The 15,811-nt window shown below is 46.5% G+C and overlaps 1 protein-coding gene across 1 annotated transcript in view; it reads left to right on the plus strand.

Moving 5' to 3' along the window:
- Positions 1-12,956: 12,956 nt before the first annotated feature.
- SLIT1 (slit guidance ligand 1) overlaps positions 12,957-15,811 on the plus strand; it is a 119,090-nt gene continuing 116,235 nt past the window's right edge. Inside the window, exon 1 of the mRNA XM_081911961.1 lies at positions 12,957-13,505. Coding sequence (XP_081768087.1) covers positions 13,309-13,505 — 197 coding nt within the window. The 5' untranslated portion in view covers positions 12,957-13,308. The remainder of the gene's footprint in view (positions 13,506-15,811) is intronic.

Below are 15,811 nucleotides of genomic sequence, written 5' to 3' on the forward strand. Positions count from 1 at the left end.
TAATTAGAGGGGAAGGCATAGTTAGGTTTCCTGCTGGCATTGACCCCTGTTGAAAACCCCTGGAGAGCCACTGCCAGTCAGCCTAGACAATGCTGGACTAGCTGCACCATTTCTCTGGCTCAAGGCAGCTCTTCATCCAAGTTATTTCAGAACAAAGTGATGGGGAAAAGGTTATACCTTGCAATCATCCAGCGAGCTACCAATAACTACCTTCTGCCAACCCATGTAGGCAATGCTACTTCTGAAGCATTAACATTGTTAAAACCCAGAGAAGTTATTTGTTGTCATGTGCTGACAGTCAAAACTGAGGGAATCGGAGAGATCCTGAACTCAAACTACTTCCCTGGAGACTGACCTTAGGAAAGGTCCCAAAGCTATTTCTCCTGGAAAATGAAATTTCGTGACAGTTTGAAAAGTCACGGCAACAGTGATGATAGGATGTGAAACCTGGTTGCCTTCCCATGCATGCAAGTGTCTGTCTATAACTGGTGGAAGGACCTGATCCTTGTTTGCCAATTCCCTTTCTCCAATATTAAAATCTAAGCAAACAGTACTTTATTCTTGGTAAAGAGAGGAAAAAACTTCTGCTACAGAGCCACAAGAGGGAGCTATTTGCTCATCCATGCCTTGTGATTTCCTGTCCACACACCTTAGCATGATCAGCTGGTAGGTGAAAGGGATTGTGACATGAGAGGTGATGGAGCAAAGGATTGCTATTCTCATTCTTGGTTTGGCCAGTTTTCTCTGTTTTAGCAGATGGGGCCCTGTGATTTATTTTCTCCATTGCCTTCACTTGATGCAAACTGCTCCAGATTCCTTAAGCCAAGCAAAATGGGGCCCACACACCAACCCGATGACATGCTGTAATGCAGTTCCTAATGCAGATGAAACGCAACAGCCCTGTAGCAGTTATTAATGACTCCCATCCCAAGACCACCTTCTAGCTAGCCATAAATACAGAGAAGACAACTCCTTGGCATCTCTATCAATAAAGCAGGACAAGACTATTATGCCTCCCTCTCTTGTCGGGCCAGGGAAAGGGTTTGGTGGGCTCCATGCAAAGGAAAATCCAACGGAGTTGAAGAGAAGCAATGCGATGCCCAGTGTACTTCCTTTTGAATCCTTCCTGCCCCCTTCCGGGAGCCAAGGCAATCAGGAAAAACCCTTGGGAACCAAGTCCTCTCCAAAGAGGCATGAGTTTATTGCAGTAAAACTGCAGTGTTTGACACTATGGAGAAATATGCCAGACATACTTGGCAACAGCAAGTGGAAAGTTAGCCTAATAAGCAGTAAATTATCCTACTCTTTCCCTGAGGAGGGATAATGAATTTCTCCAAGTAAAGGAACAGAGAAGGAGAGAGAGGAAGAAAGTGTAACAGTGAGTACAAACAGGGTCTCTGGCTTAGAGATTCTACATGGAACAGTAACCAAATTCCCACAAATTTGTCACATGTGTGTGGAATTTGATCCATTTTGTGTAAACGATGGCTAGAATGCGGTGGGGGAATAGCTGGCACATTCTGCAGCATCTGTTAGGAAAGCTATTGTAATAAGAGTCTCTGAGGGTTCCAGGACAATAACCATCTCAAGTCCACGTACCTGCAGTTGAAGCCAGTTTCCTGAGCCACCCAAGTGGTGGGATCTTTCCTTTTGCCCGTAGGAAATAAACTAAGAATCAAGATTACAAATAAATACTTTCTCTGGGCTGGGAGACTGCTACAGTCAATTACCCAAACAACCGTGAAGGCCCTTGGTAGGACCGAATAACAAATCCCAGAAGCTACGACCAAAATAGGCTTCCGTTGTAACCAATAATGTGCTGCATTATGGAACTCTGGATGGCTTTAAAGGCTGGAATAAAGCCATATTGGAAGGGGGAGGTGTTGTGCGTCCTCTGACTTGAAAATATCAGAACTAAAGGTGGCGGAAATCCAAGTATTTAGCAGTTACTAGGAATGCTTTTAACCTACCTTTCGAGGGCATATGTAAATTCCACCTCCACACTTGCACATGTTGTTGGCCACCATGTCGAATCAACAACCAATGGCTGGAATTGAGACATATTTTGAAAAATGTACTCTCTTTCAGAACCCAGTAGGACACAAGCAAATCCCCTAGTGGTTAGAGGCCACTGAAAGGAGGCAAGATGGGTCTCACTTGGAAGGGAGTTCCAAATTCTAGGGCCGCCCAGAGCCTTTCTGCTATTTATTACCTACTTTTCTTCCTCTACATTTCTCATGGGTACGCAATATGCCGCACCTTATAGCTATAAAGCAAAGTGGTTCATGCGGTAGCTAAAACATGTTTGTTAGTGTGAACAAGAGCTGTGGAAGCTGCACATTCTGAGCTAGAAGTCTTGTTTATATCTGAGCTCAGGGTGATGAGAGAAATTATCCTGCAGGTCCAGCACTCATTTTCTGTTTTAGCCACATGTTCCAAGGCTCAGCCTAGGACTGGAAAAAAGACTCCAGAACTGATCCCTGTCTCAGGTAAGTCCTACTTTTTCTAGCCCCTTTTATTTGGTCTTCCTACTCACACATACCATGCTGCTCACAAGTGCTCAGAGATGCTTTTCCCTGACATCTTCTGGTTCTCTGTGTTAGTAGCTGTAAGTCAAAGTTGTTGGAGATAACCTTTTACACAAAGAGCTCATGATAGGGGGCCTTGCAAATAAACAGAGGACTTTGAGCCACACCTTTCATTGCATTTTCTCAGTCGTTTCATCAGGAAAGAGACTTTCAGAGTACATCTTGGATGCTATGGCTAAAATTCCATCTCTTTTTATGGCAGGGGTGGTTCTCATGTTGTTGGACTACAGCTCCCATGATTCTTGATCATTGCCTCTGCTTGTGGGGGCTGATGGGAGTCATAGTCCAGCAACACCTGGAGGGCTCCCCCTGCTTTATAGAGAACATTGTGTGCAATAATTTTGCCAGCCTCAAGAGGCTGCTGGTGTGACAAGACAAAAAATGAATAGCGGTAATGATTGTTGAAATTACTTTCCTAATGGCATATAATGTAGAACCTGATGTATTCCATTAAGGCAGCAATCAAATTATAGTCATGTAATGACACATCTCAAAGTTCTATAAAGGGACTTTGTAGGAAAGGAATGGTGGGAAGAGATTTCTATAATAAATTATGAAGAGAACTAAAATTGGTGAAAATTTTAATTGTGCCTCCGCCAGGAACATGAGAGAGGAATAATGTACTGCCCTAGTTGAATATGAAAGCAAGGTTCTGCTTCTGTCGTAAAAAAGCAATTGATTTCACTGGTTTCACTAAGGGGTAAATATGTGGATAATGACTGGTGGGACGGGGAAAATGGGCTCAGAGCTTTTGAGGATCTCTTTGAATTATGTTAGTCTTGTGGGAGAATAAAGGATTTGATCGATCAATACAGATCCAGTACCTGGTCTTGTGTGAAGCAAATGAAAAAGCAAGGCAAGGCACAGTACACAATACATTTGTCCAGGGTCACCCAATCTGCTTTTTGGGTGAATGGGAATTTGAAACCGGATCTTCCCAGACCAAGTCCAGCACTCAAACTATTCCACCACTCCATGTCAACTACCGGTAAATACTTAATGATTTGGTTAATGTTGCATCTGTGGTGTTGCTATTGGCAAACTTCCTGCATCAGAAAACACTGAAGGGTTAGCAAATCTTAATTCTTTCACAAAGACCATCTAGTGGCAAAGGCATTTCAATCATGAGTTTAAAAAATCAGTAACAAGCCAGTTGTCTATAGCTACAATCAAGACTTGGTGATCTACAGCCAGGTACATTACTGCAGAAAACATGTGCTGTGTTGTGTGACTTTCAGTTGTACTTGTGTCTAATCTATCTGCATGTGAGCTACAGTATTTGATACTAATATTGTTATTCAACAACTTTTGAATCTTGGTCTTCATTATCTCCAGATGATGCATCACAAGCAGAGGTTTTGTGACCCACTTGTTATGCATGTTGAAAGTTGAACATGAGGAAGCAATGATGGATTAGCCTAGTGGAAAAATGTGCAGTATGTGCAGTGAATGGTAGCCAGACCTCTCTCTGAGCTTCTGGCAGGACTTGCTGGCTTTTCTACAGAAGGCTTTCCAATTACATTGTAATAATCCAATCCAAAATTGGTAACTGATAGACAAAAAGCTCAATTTCACTTACTAACCCAAAAGCTTATTAAAGTCGTTAATAAATTGTTGGTCTATAGTTTTCTGATAGTTCTTATTTGTTAGTGTTGTAACCTGCTCTGAGGTCTTCTGACCAAGAGTGGGATGTAAAATTTAAAAATTAAGAAATGAAAATCCATTGCCGCATCTCAATATGAGCAGCTTGTTGTTCTGCTTGAAAGTGGAGGGTAGAGTAGCCTCTTACATTCAGTATGCTTTTTGCTTCCTCGACATTCCTACATTCAACCCTGAAATCTTCAGTGACCCCCCCCCTTCTTTTATTCTGGTGGGAACAGACAGGGACACCCACCATAATCAGTAAGGAAGGAATAGTTCATAGATCCACTGTGGGGAGTATAGGAGTCCTGAGCATCTGGCAGGGCTGGCCTGAGAGGATTATATGCCCTGGAGGAAAAATAGCTCTGCACCCATCCTCAGCTTTGGGTCTCTGCTTTCCCCGGTTCTACACACACACACATCTACACCTTCCTTGTCCTGACTGTCACTGACTTCTGAAGCTGTGCTGCCCAGCAAGGGAATGTGTATTACAGTTGCTAGGTAACTGCAAAGCTCAGTCCTCAAGGATCTGGTTAAGCGTGGGTGGGGGTATACATGCCCCAGTCCCTCTGGTATCCCAGGTTAGGTCAGACTCCTTGTTTATCTAAGTTAGCACCAGCGAGCTTCCGTGGGGCCTGTCCCACATGTTGCTATTCTGACTCCAGCTGCACCGATATGCACAGGAACAGCTTCCCCTCCCACATCTCGAGAGCCATAGCAGGGCCTGCTCCAAACCCAAAGCCCTTTGAAGTGTGTCAGAAGCATTAAACAAAGAATGCAGTCTCCATGGAGATGGTACCCCACAAACTTGACCAATCTGCCTCAGCTCCCTCCCCCTTAACCGCACAGCACTCCATGTCCAATTATAACAAATCAGATAGGAAGAGAGATGGTTGGGTAGGATAAATGAGATGGAGGACTGTTGCAAAATGCTAAACTACACGAGGAAGCTTAATCTGCAGATACAAATAGTTATTCAGAGGTGTGTGTGTGTGTCTGTGTGTGTGTGTGTGAGAGAGAGAGAGAAAGATCTGTTGTTCCTATCTAGCAACCTATTCAAGGTGCATAGTATTTGTGTCTACGCCCAAACCTATTGTCCAGCCTACAGCTGATTATGTAATGATAATGCAATTGGTTCCCTCTTCTCTATGTCCACTGTTACTGTATCCCAGCACCAACACCATTTTCCAAGTCACAACCACACCACACATTTATAGCACATAGCTTCATCCAAAAAATCTTGGGAATGGTAGTTTGTTAAGGGTGCTGGGGAACTGTAGCTGTATGAGAGGTAAATTACAGTTCTCAGAATTCTTTTGTGGAAGCCATGTGCTTTAAATGTATAGTGTGAATATTCCTGCAAACTAGCTCCCTTCAGAGTGAATGGTGTGTGCTTGTGTATATATACAGTGGTACCTCGGGTTACAGACGCTTCAGGTTACAGACTCCGCTAACCCAGAAATAGTACCTCGGGTTAAGAACTTTGCTTCAGGATGAGAAAAGAAATAGTGCTCCGGCGGCGCGGCAGCAGCGGGAGGCCCCCATTAGCTAAAGTGGTGCTTCAGGTTAAGAACAGTTTCAAGTTAAGAATGGACCTCTGGAACGAATTAAGTTCTTAACCTGAGGTACCACTGTACCAGGTAAGGAATAAACAGCATTAAACTGGCTTGTAGGAATTGAGATGTCTTCCTTATCAAGGAAAGTTTTGGGGTGCAGAAACCTAAGTAGGAAGCCCAAGGTTGAGGAAGCAGTGAAATATGAAGATAGACTAGCTAGACTCCCAAATTTCTGTCGCTGGCCCCAGGGACCAAGAGCAAAGCATGCCAGTTGTGTTACTTTTGTGTTGTAGTAGTTACATGGTGCAACAAGGCCCAAACAGTTTTCTCTTTGGCTGCAGCATTTGTGAACATTGTGCATGAGGCTTAGCATTCCAGCCTTTCCTCATACACCTTTCCTTCCATAACGTTCCAGCGTTTTTATTAAGAGATGGAAGTGGGAAAGCAAAATAGCACAGCTACTCACCAATGAAAGGGGTGGGAAGGTGTTGCTTAGTTAATTGCCTATTGTTAGAAGAGCTGCCCCAGAGTCTGAGATAGGAGATTGTGCACCCAAGAGAGGAAGGTAAGTACTGAATATTTAGCATCTTTTAACAAAGTAGCATATTCTAAACAGAAGCCTTTTCAGGAGTTAAGAGTTCCTTCTCTTGTGCACTGAAATCCAACACAGCAAACTCCTGTGCACACTTTCTAATATTTTCTTTTGCCATGAAAATAATTCAAACTAAGGGCCCATGGAGAGGTTTGGGGCTGGAGCCACTATAAGCTGATGGTTCAGACTTCAGCCGTTTCAGTCCCACTTGCCTCCCAGGTCCCTTTCTCTCTATATTGCTTGTTCTGTTGGGTTCTCTCCAACAAAGAAGCCTTGCAGGGTTATTTTACTGATTAATAGACTAGCTTTCTACTTGCTGCTGCCAAAACTGCCTGCTGTATTTCTTCATGCTGTCACTCTGTGTTGCCTTCAGGACAAAAAAAAAAAAAAAAGAGTCTAGCCCACCCTAACTGAACTTCTGCACAGTTACTGACTTCCATGATTAAGAATTACATTTTCTACAGCAGCAAGGCCTCTAAAAGTCTCTGTGGAACCAGATAGTGCACAAACCCCATTGACACTTCAGCAATTAGAGGGTGAGATCCTGGCTAACTCCTGCTGTCTCTTTCTGGATCTGCCATTTCTGAAGGGGGCTAATAATGTTCTCTTGCTTCTCACCTAACTGTGGAAGAACTCATGAAGCCATCATTGGGTGACCTACCTCATAGGATTGTTCTATAGATTACATGAGTGGAGTCTGGGGACACAGACACCATCCTGAGCTCCTTGGAGGAAAGGCAGGGTAAAATTTAATTAATTAATTAATTAACAAGTCAAGCTCTTTCCCTCGTCCCCTGCCTCATGTTTTACAGTTGTGGTGATACGATTCTGACTGACAGAAGTTCCTAAATATTTTTTATTTAATAATTTGTTTAATTCTCCCAACCAAACTGTGTTACAAAAGTAATATTGATTATTGTATAAATGTAAATGTAAATATAAATATTGAATATAAATTGCCCCTCCCCCATGAGGATATCAGGATTCAGATTACATTTCTTTAAAACATAATATAGTTTACAAGTCTAATTTAAAATATTATATTTAGCATAATATTTGATATTCTATAATATATAACACTAATTTTTCCTTTACAGTGTTCATTATTTTCTATGAAGTTCCTAAATAAGTAGTGGGACCTCTTTTTAAAATGTTGTGGTTTATCTCTTTAGGATTCCAGTCAGACCCTACCCCAACATTTTCCCAAAAGCTGTGGAGTAGAGGCAAAACTTGGTCATGGTTTAAGCAGGCCTAATTTTTTGTCTTGAGGGCAGAAATGTCCTCTGCCTGTTTTCTGCAATGTTAAGATATAGAAATTGCTGACAAGGCCTTAGTCAAATTAAGAAAATACACCATTGTGAAGAAGTTACAATATTTTTACTCAATTGCAGCTGGCAGCTCTGAGTGACCTTCACAAGTCTCCTTGCGCCCTGATAAGGCTCAAAGACATGCCAGTTCCTCAGAACAATGGAAACCTGTTTCTGCAGGTGTCTGCCCCATGACCTTTCATTTACTGTTTTGCCTTCTCTTTGAGAAAAGGGGTTTCTTGCTTTAAATTTGTCCCTTCTTCAGGTTCGGAGCTGCTTATGGCCATTTTCTTTCTTAACTAGTCCTTTGAGGCTGGGGCTTTGGTTTATGAACAATCTTAAGTTTTATATACACAATTTTCTTATTTTATTTTTGCTTATTGGCTGGTGAGAGTTAAACGTAAACATTTTATTATTCAGCCTTTTCCCTCCAAACAAACATTCATCCAAATCCTACCAAAGTATCTAGAATTTATCTCTTAACACTCCTCCGAGTCCACAGAAACCTGTTCCTTTGAACCTCTGCTTGGTTGGTAGCCTTAATATTCTTTTTTTAATTCTTTCCTTACTATTTAGGGTAAGTTACTGTAGAGCCATAGCATAGCAAAGTTCTTAACTAGTTGGGAAAGGTGGAAGTGCTAGGTGGTAAGTCAAAGAAGAGCTGAATAGTTAAAATTGTTGATAATTTTGCATGTCGTAATTACCATATTTTTTGCTCTATAAGACTCACTTTTTCCCTCCTAAAAAGTAAGGGGGAATGTGTGTGCGTCTTATGGAGCAAATGCAGACTGCACAGCTATCACAGAAGCCAGAACAATAAGAGGGATTGCTGCTTTCACTGCGTAGCGATCCCTCTTGCTGTTCTGGCTTCTGAGATTCAGAATATTTTTTTTCTTGTTTTCCTCCTCTAAAAACTAGGTGCGTATTGTGGTCTGGTGCGTCTTATAGAGTGAAAAATACGGGTATGTTTCGTTGTTTCGATGGTTTTCTCCCTTCACTGTGCCTAGATCACTTTGGTCTCAAGCTTTGTACACCTGTCACAGGAGAACTGTGGAGGAAGCCAATTCCACTGCTCCCTGGGAAGGACAGGTGTAGGCTGGATGCATCCTCTCCTCCCATAACTCAAAGTTATTACCCATAACCTTGAAAATCATCCTTACCTGAGGTTCAGAGGAACAGGTGGGCTGGGAGTTGTATATTGTATTTCACTTTTGCATCTGTTGGGTGCTCTGCCACAAGTTTTACCTTGGTGTCATAGACCGACTATTTCCTAGTAAGGTTTGGACTGATGGCAACAGTCCCCCCTTGCTGTGTGGAGGACTAGTTGCTCCCAGAAACTTGGGGAAGCCAAGGGATTGCTGAATGCTATGGGAGGATTCTCCATGACTGGCCCTGGTCTTGCTGTGTAATGGTAAGAGAAACATTAACATAGTTGCTCATGAGGCTGCACTCTCCAGCAGTGTGGAGGAACTCTGACGGATGAAACAAGCAGGATGGTGGCTAAGGTGGTACAAATATTGTATCAAATGCAAACAAGCATAGTCAAGATTGCATAATCATGCCTACCACATAGCAGTGAAGGAGGCCTTGAGAAGTTGTCCAGCAGAACTTTTATTAGAGATGATGGGGTTGGTGGGAACTTCCCTGAAGGGCAATAGACTGGACTCCTGTTGAGACAGGTTTGCTAGGCACTTTTGTGGCAAAGTTGCTCACAACTGGGCTGAGCTTATGACAGGTCTAGTGGGGTGTCCAGAACACTGGTCTTCAACCTAATCCAAGGTGGGTTGCAGCAGGAGCACTCTACCACCATGCAAATATATGGTACAAGATTACAAAATGGGTCTCCAAATGCATGTTGGGCTTAAAAGTGGGTCCTGGGCCTGAAAAGGTCTAGACTACTGGTCTAGATTGCTCTTATCTGGTTTGGGATGAGTTTCTCTTGAAGAGACTCAAGGTTGTAGATAAGATACTTTAAAGCATTTGGCCTACCACCTGAAATCTCAACCTTTGCACTTGGCTTGTAAGAGCTAGTCAAGGGGGAATGACTGTGGGTGGCTAATTCCACCTTTCAGGAAGGGAATGTGCCAACTGCTTTGGAAGAGGCAGTGCTGTACTCCTTCCTCAAGAAGACCTCCCTGAACCCGGGAAAGTATAACAATGATGAGTTTTCTTTGAGCTTGATCTGGGAGTGAAAATGGTACCTTTCGCAGAACAAAAATTAGTGAGTGTGTTTCCACAGTGAGCCTACTGCTCAAATTATGCATGTCTTTATGCATGCTGAACACACCTTAATTGTATCTAGGATACCCATGTGCTTAAAGATAAATGGACAGCCCTTAGCAATTTAGAGTAAACAGAATAAAAAGTGGAGAAAGCTATATATTGTTGTATAGGTATTCATGTTTTGAGCACCTTAAAAATGTCACTAGCCTTATCAGGCAGTCATATTCAACAAAATAAGAACTCTGTAGTTTAATCTAGAATTTGCTTTTTTGTTGACTGATGTGATAACACCAAGTTGGCTGTGTCTTTCTCAACCCTACACATGTGCATATGGTTAGCCTCTCTCTCTAGCTGTCATTAAGGAAGACTTCCAAGTTGGTGCTGTATCTGCATTGAATGCAAATAGATGTTTTCTCCTCGCTGCCAAATTTGCACCTGCTTCTAGTAAGGAAAATGTACCAAAAGATTGCCAAATCTAGTACCGTAGGCTCCAGATTTACCACCAGTCAGAATCTAAGACTGCCTAATGACTGTGTCTGCCTTTTTGCATAATGAATAGGTATGTGGGATGTAATATACACCTAAACAGACAAATAAATTGTGGGCTACCCTAAATAGTAAGCAGAATGACCCTAAATAGTAAGCAGAATGCTACCCATGGATTGGTTGTGGAGACCAACATTTGTGGCAAACAAGCAGGATCTTTGGAGATGGGATCAATCAGCAGCATTTGAAGAGTTATTGTTGCTGTTTAGAGGCAGAATTGCTCAGATTTGGACAAAATTGGATACCACAATTTGAGCAAGTCCAATGAGTACTGTCTAGAGTACTGTCTGTTCCATCTATACTGGATTAGTTTACATTAGTGCAGCCTGAGAATGTGGACAAGTTGCTTCAAGAAGTGCAGCCAATCACCTGCCTCCTTGTGCCTTGCCCATCTTGGTTTCTTAGAGCTAGTCGTAGTGAGTAGACTGGGTGGGTTCCAGGACTGATTAATACTTCACTGGAGAAGGGGTAGATGGAGGCAGTGGTTTGTCCCATCCTTAAGGAGACCTCCCTGGACCCAGAAATGTTAACAGTTATTGCTGTGGAGAATAGAGTTGACAGTCAACTTTCAGGCCTGCTTGGAGGAAACTGATTACAGTAGTTGGAGACATTCAAGTCTGGCTTTAGGTCTGCTTGTGGCACTTAAGCTGCCTTAATCAACCTGGTTTATTACATTTGTCAGGAGAGAGATATGAGGGGAGTATGACCCTGGCTCATTCTCCTCAATCTCTCAGTGGCTTTTGATACTGTTAACCACGGTTTCCTTCTGGAGCATCTCAGGGAGGAGGTGGGGCTTGAAGGCACTGTGCTTCACTGGTTGCACTCTAGAGCGGTTTCCAGAAAGTATATATGGGGGGCTACAGTCTGGCATGATGGGAGGTGTCCTGTAGTGTCTGTCCCACTGGATTTCATCTTGCCCCAATGCTATTTAACATTTATATGAGGCTTCTGGGAGCTGTCATTAGGAGATTTTTGGTGAAGTGTCATCAATAAGCAGATGACACCCAGATTCTAGTCCATTTGAATCTGGAGAGGAGGTTGAGATGTTAGACTGGTGCTTGGAAACTCTTATTGGGAGGACACCAGAATGCCCAGGTGGGTGTGTCACCTGTCTGTAATAGACATCAATAGGAGTAGACGAGAGATAATCAGTGGTGGTCTGGTATTGGGCTTGGACAATTATCTGCATGTGAATATCCAAATGGTAGTGTCATATATAGGTAGGGTAAGGTAAGGTAAGGTAAAGGGACTTGGGTGGTGCTGTGGGTTAAACCACAGAGCCCTAGGGCTTGCTGATCAGAAGGTCGGCAGTTCAAATCCCCGTGATGGGGTGAGCTCCCGTTGTTCGGTCCCTGCTCCTGCTCACCTAGCAGTTCGAAAGCACATCAAAGTGCAAGTAGATAAATAGGTACCGCTCCGGCGGGAAGGTAAACGGCGTTTCCATGCGCTGCTCTGGTTCACCAGAAATGGCTTAGTCATGCTGGTCACATGACCCGGAAGCTGTATGCAGGCTCCTTTGGCCAATAAAGCGAGATGAGCGCCGCAACCCCAGAGTCAGTCACGACTGGACCTAATGGTCAGGGGTCCCTTTACTTTTACCTTTGAGGTAAGGTAAGGGCATATGTGGACCCCATTCTCTCATCATCAGTTTGACCACCTTCAAGTTAAATTCCAAACCCCAGCAGCTGTGGATAGTCTAGTTTCCTGTAGATTAAACACGCCCACACCCACCCTACTAGACCTGAGAAGCTGATGCGATTCCAGGTATCTTAAGGTTACATCCCTTTGTTTTTCAGCCCCATTTATACTGAAAGCCCAGGGTGTTCTCAGATTCCCTTCTGTTCCTCAAAGGGCATGGCACCATAGCTTGCCAATTCACTTTAGAAGAGTCTTCCTTTGAAACTTACACCACCCTGGCAATCGAACTAAAAAGCATGCATTTATTCTAGGGGAGTTGGGTGGACTCAATGATGGGGTGAGATGATGGGAAAAGCCAATATGGTTTGTTTTGTGTTCTTGTATAGATCGGATTGTGACCTCAAAGAGCTTTACATCAAAACACAACCTATCGACAGAAATCATACACAAAAAAACCTGTTTATCACAAAGGACCCCTCAATCCCATTGTGTGTGTGTCTTGAGTACGGAGGGCGACTCTTCTTCTCTGGGCCTGTGTGTCTCTGTCCTGCTACTTTCGGACGCTCTTCGCCAGTTTTTCTGTGTGTGGATCTTTACAGGACGCGTGACTGCGTGTCTACACGACAGACTCTCAGAGCGTGTGCTTCGCTGGGTGGGTGTGTATACACACGTACGTGTGTGTACACGCGCGTGTATAGCTCTCTCTTCCGCGGAGGTGTCTTGCCAATTGGCTGGTGATTCCGCGAGTGCGTTATGTGGGAGCCTCCTCTCTGCTCCCTGGGCAGACAGTGCGCGCCTTTCTTGTCCCGTTTCGCCCCCTCCCGGCCCTCTGTCGGAGAAGAGGGTGGGTGGGTGGGTGGAGGTGGCGGGGAGAGATGTGTGCGCCCGAGGCGGGTGAGGAGACTGAAGGGGGGACGGGGGCGGAGCCAAGGCTGCTCCTGCTGTCTGGGCTTGATGGATGAGACGGGGGCTCCCGATGTGTGTCTTTGAGAGCGAGGCAGCGAGACGCGAAGGCAGCGCGTGTTCCTGCGCTTAACCCTCCCGGGCGGCCGGAGCTTCTTCCTCCTGCGACCCGGACAGGCGACGAAGGCGCGAAGTGGAAGCAGCAGGAGCCGGGGTCGCCCGCCTGCGCCAGAAGGCAGCCTCTCCACGCCGCCTGGGCGAGCGCGCCGTGCGATCATGTGCGGGGCAGCCCCTCGCTAGCCAGCGCAGGCAGCATGGCTCCCGCGAAGCGAGCGGCGTCGGGCGGCGTGTGGCTGCGGGCGGGAGCCTGCCTCTTGGCCTGGGCGGCCTTTTGCCGGGTCCGGGCGAGCGCCTGTCCCGCGCCGTGCGCCTGCAGCGGCACCACCGTCGACTGTCACGGGCTGGGGCTCCGCAGCGTCCCCAAGAACATCCCGAGGAGCGCAGAAAGGCTGTAAGTGCTGGGGGGCGGGGCGGATCGCGGGCCTCGGAGGGGGAGACGTTTGCGACCCTGGGGGTCCTGGGGGTGGCCCCTCTCTCGGGCAGGGGCTCCGCCGGTGCCGGGCGCCACACCCCCTCTCCCGCCCTCACAATGGAGCCCCGCCGCTTAGGATGTGCCGCTGCGAGACGCGCTCAGACGGTCCGAGGTGGGGGGCAGACAATGATCCCTCTGGGGGAAGTCGGGACGTGGGGAGGGAGTTGGGTCGGGCTGAGGCAGCCGCCGCAGATCCCTTCGGAGTCTCCGGGAACAATCACTCGATTGCCTTTGTTAGGGAACTGCGGCGCGCGCCCGTGCGGGTGTGCCCCCCTCCCAAACCATTGGGTGGGTGTGTAACGTCTCCTCAACCCAAACCGCCTCTCACACGTGCACCAGAGTCCGGTGGCCTGCAGGTCTGGGTCAGGTTTAGAGCAGCGCGGGTCGGGGGGGGGGGGCCGCGGGATTCCTGCTGGGCGCGATCCGGCCGTTGCGCTGCGCCTCCTTGCAGCGCGTGAGATGCCCGGGACCAGGCTAACTTTAGCTGCACGAGCTGGCTGCTCGGCGAGGTTCCAGAAACGGGGAGCACGCACCGTGGACGTGTATGCGTGTGCTGGCGCGTTCACGCGGGTGTGAATCTCCTGTGGGCCGGCTGGCGGGGGCTGCTTATTTTCTCCAATTATCTGCATGCAGTGTGTGTGTGTTCGTGTTCTGTCCGCTCTAGTAAGACTGTCTGGGGAAACTGCCTCCTCTTCTGTGGAGCTAGATGGATGCCTTTTGGGGGCCCGTCCTTGGAAATGGGAGCTTACGAGTGAGAGGAGAGGGTCAAGTCCTCTTTAGGAGAGTAACCCCCTTTCCCACCCCTTGTATAACTACTGGCCACACCACATAAGTGTATCTGACACGATAAGGGTGCACCCACGCTATACATTGATTTTCCCCAAACAATCATGGGAACTGCAAATTGCATACCCCGAGCTACAATTCCCAGCACCCTTAGCAAACTACAGCTCCCAGGATTCTTTGAGGGAAGAAATGGGCTTGAACTGAGGATGTGACCTTTGAGACAGCTCCGTGGAGCCAGAGGAGGTGGGTGTGGAGGATGGAATCTGGACCGTGGAGTCTTGAGTGCCCCTTGCCGCCTCTTCCAACAGAAGGGGGCTTGCTGTCTCTAGCCAAGCCTGCAGCCCTGGTGGCTGTCCTTTCCCATCTCTCCCTCTGCCCCCTCTTTCGACAGTTTAATGAGGGGTGAAGAAAGAGGATCCATGGGGGGGGGGAGAGAAATCCTCTCCCCATGATCAACCCTTCCCACTCAGGCAATATCCATGGCAAAAGCAGAATACCAGGCAGATAAAGGGGAGATCAATTGGGGAGGGGTTTGAACATGGGGTGGAAGAGACAGACAAGGGAATGGCAGCCCAGGCACTGTTTCATCTCTGCATGTGAGGTTCTGAATTATCCAGAATAAAGGCAGGAGGGGAGGGGAGGGAATGGGAGCTCAACTGGAACAGGGGCTGATCATTAACGCACACACAGACCCCTCCTCATTACACACTTACTTAATGCTGGCTGGAATGCTCCTCATTCCTCAGCAGCAGCAGCAGCAGCCTGACGGTGTCCATTGCTTTGGTGGGGGGTGCAAAGGGAAGTAAAAAGCTGGAGGGGATGCTAAATAATTCACCAGAATGCAGCACTGGAACGTGCTGTTTAGGCTGGGGGGAAACAAGGGGGCTGAGTGGTTGGATTTATTGCAGTCAAGCAGGATATTCCCTCCTTGCACCTCTTAAGGCCTTGCGATTCTTTCCGTTTCTTTTCTGCAGAAAGCAGCTTGAAACGGAACGGACAAAGTCTGTAGGAAAGAGTCAGGACCCCTGAGCCTGCCTTGCAGCTCCTGTGCAATTGCTGTCTGGGCTCCCCCAGAGCCTCTGCTCAAGCCCCTTAGTCTCTGTTCCTAGCTTCCCTCCAGCCTCCCCCAACCTGGCGCTCTCCAGATGGCTTGGACTACAACTCACGTCAGCCCCGGACAAGTACAGCTTGTTGCGGTCCCAAACATCTGGAGTGGGAGGAAGGCTGACCTACTGCTCTTCCCACCACCACCACCCAATTTGCTGTCTCTTGATCTCCTCTGAGGAATGTCTCCCTCTGACGCCAGACAGGCTGGGACGGGGCTTCATGTGTAGGATACTCTTTCAGATTTATGCTTGACTGCAGGGTAACCTAGAAAAGAATGGGGATGGCATGTGGTGTAAAATGTGAATGTGGAAGATTCCTATGAGCATCAGGTG

The sequence above is a fragment of the Podarcis melisellensis genome (genome assembly GCF_964234715.1).
Source record: "Podarcis melisellensis genome assembly, chromosome: 5".
NCBI classification, from domain to species: Eukaryota; Metazoa; Chordata; class Lepidosauria; order Squamata; family Lacertidae; genus Podarcis; species Podarcis melisellensis.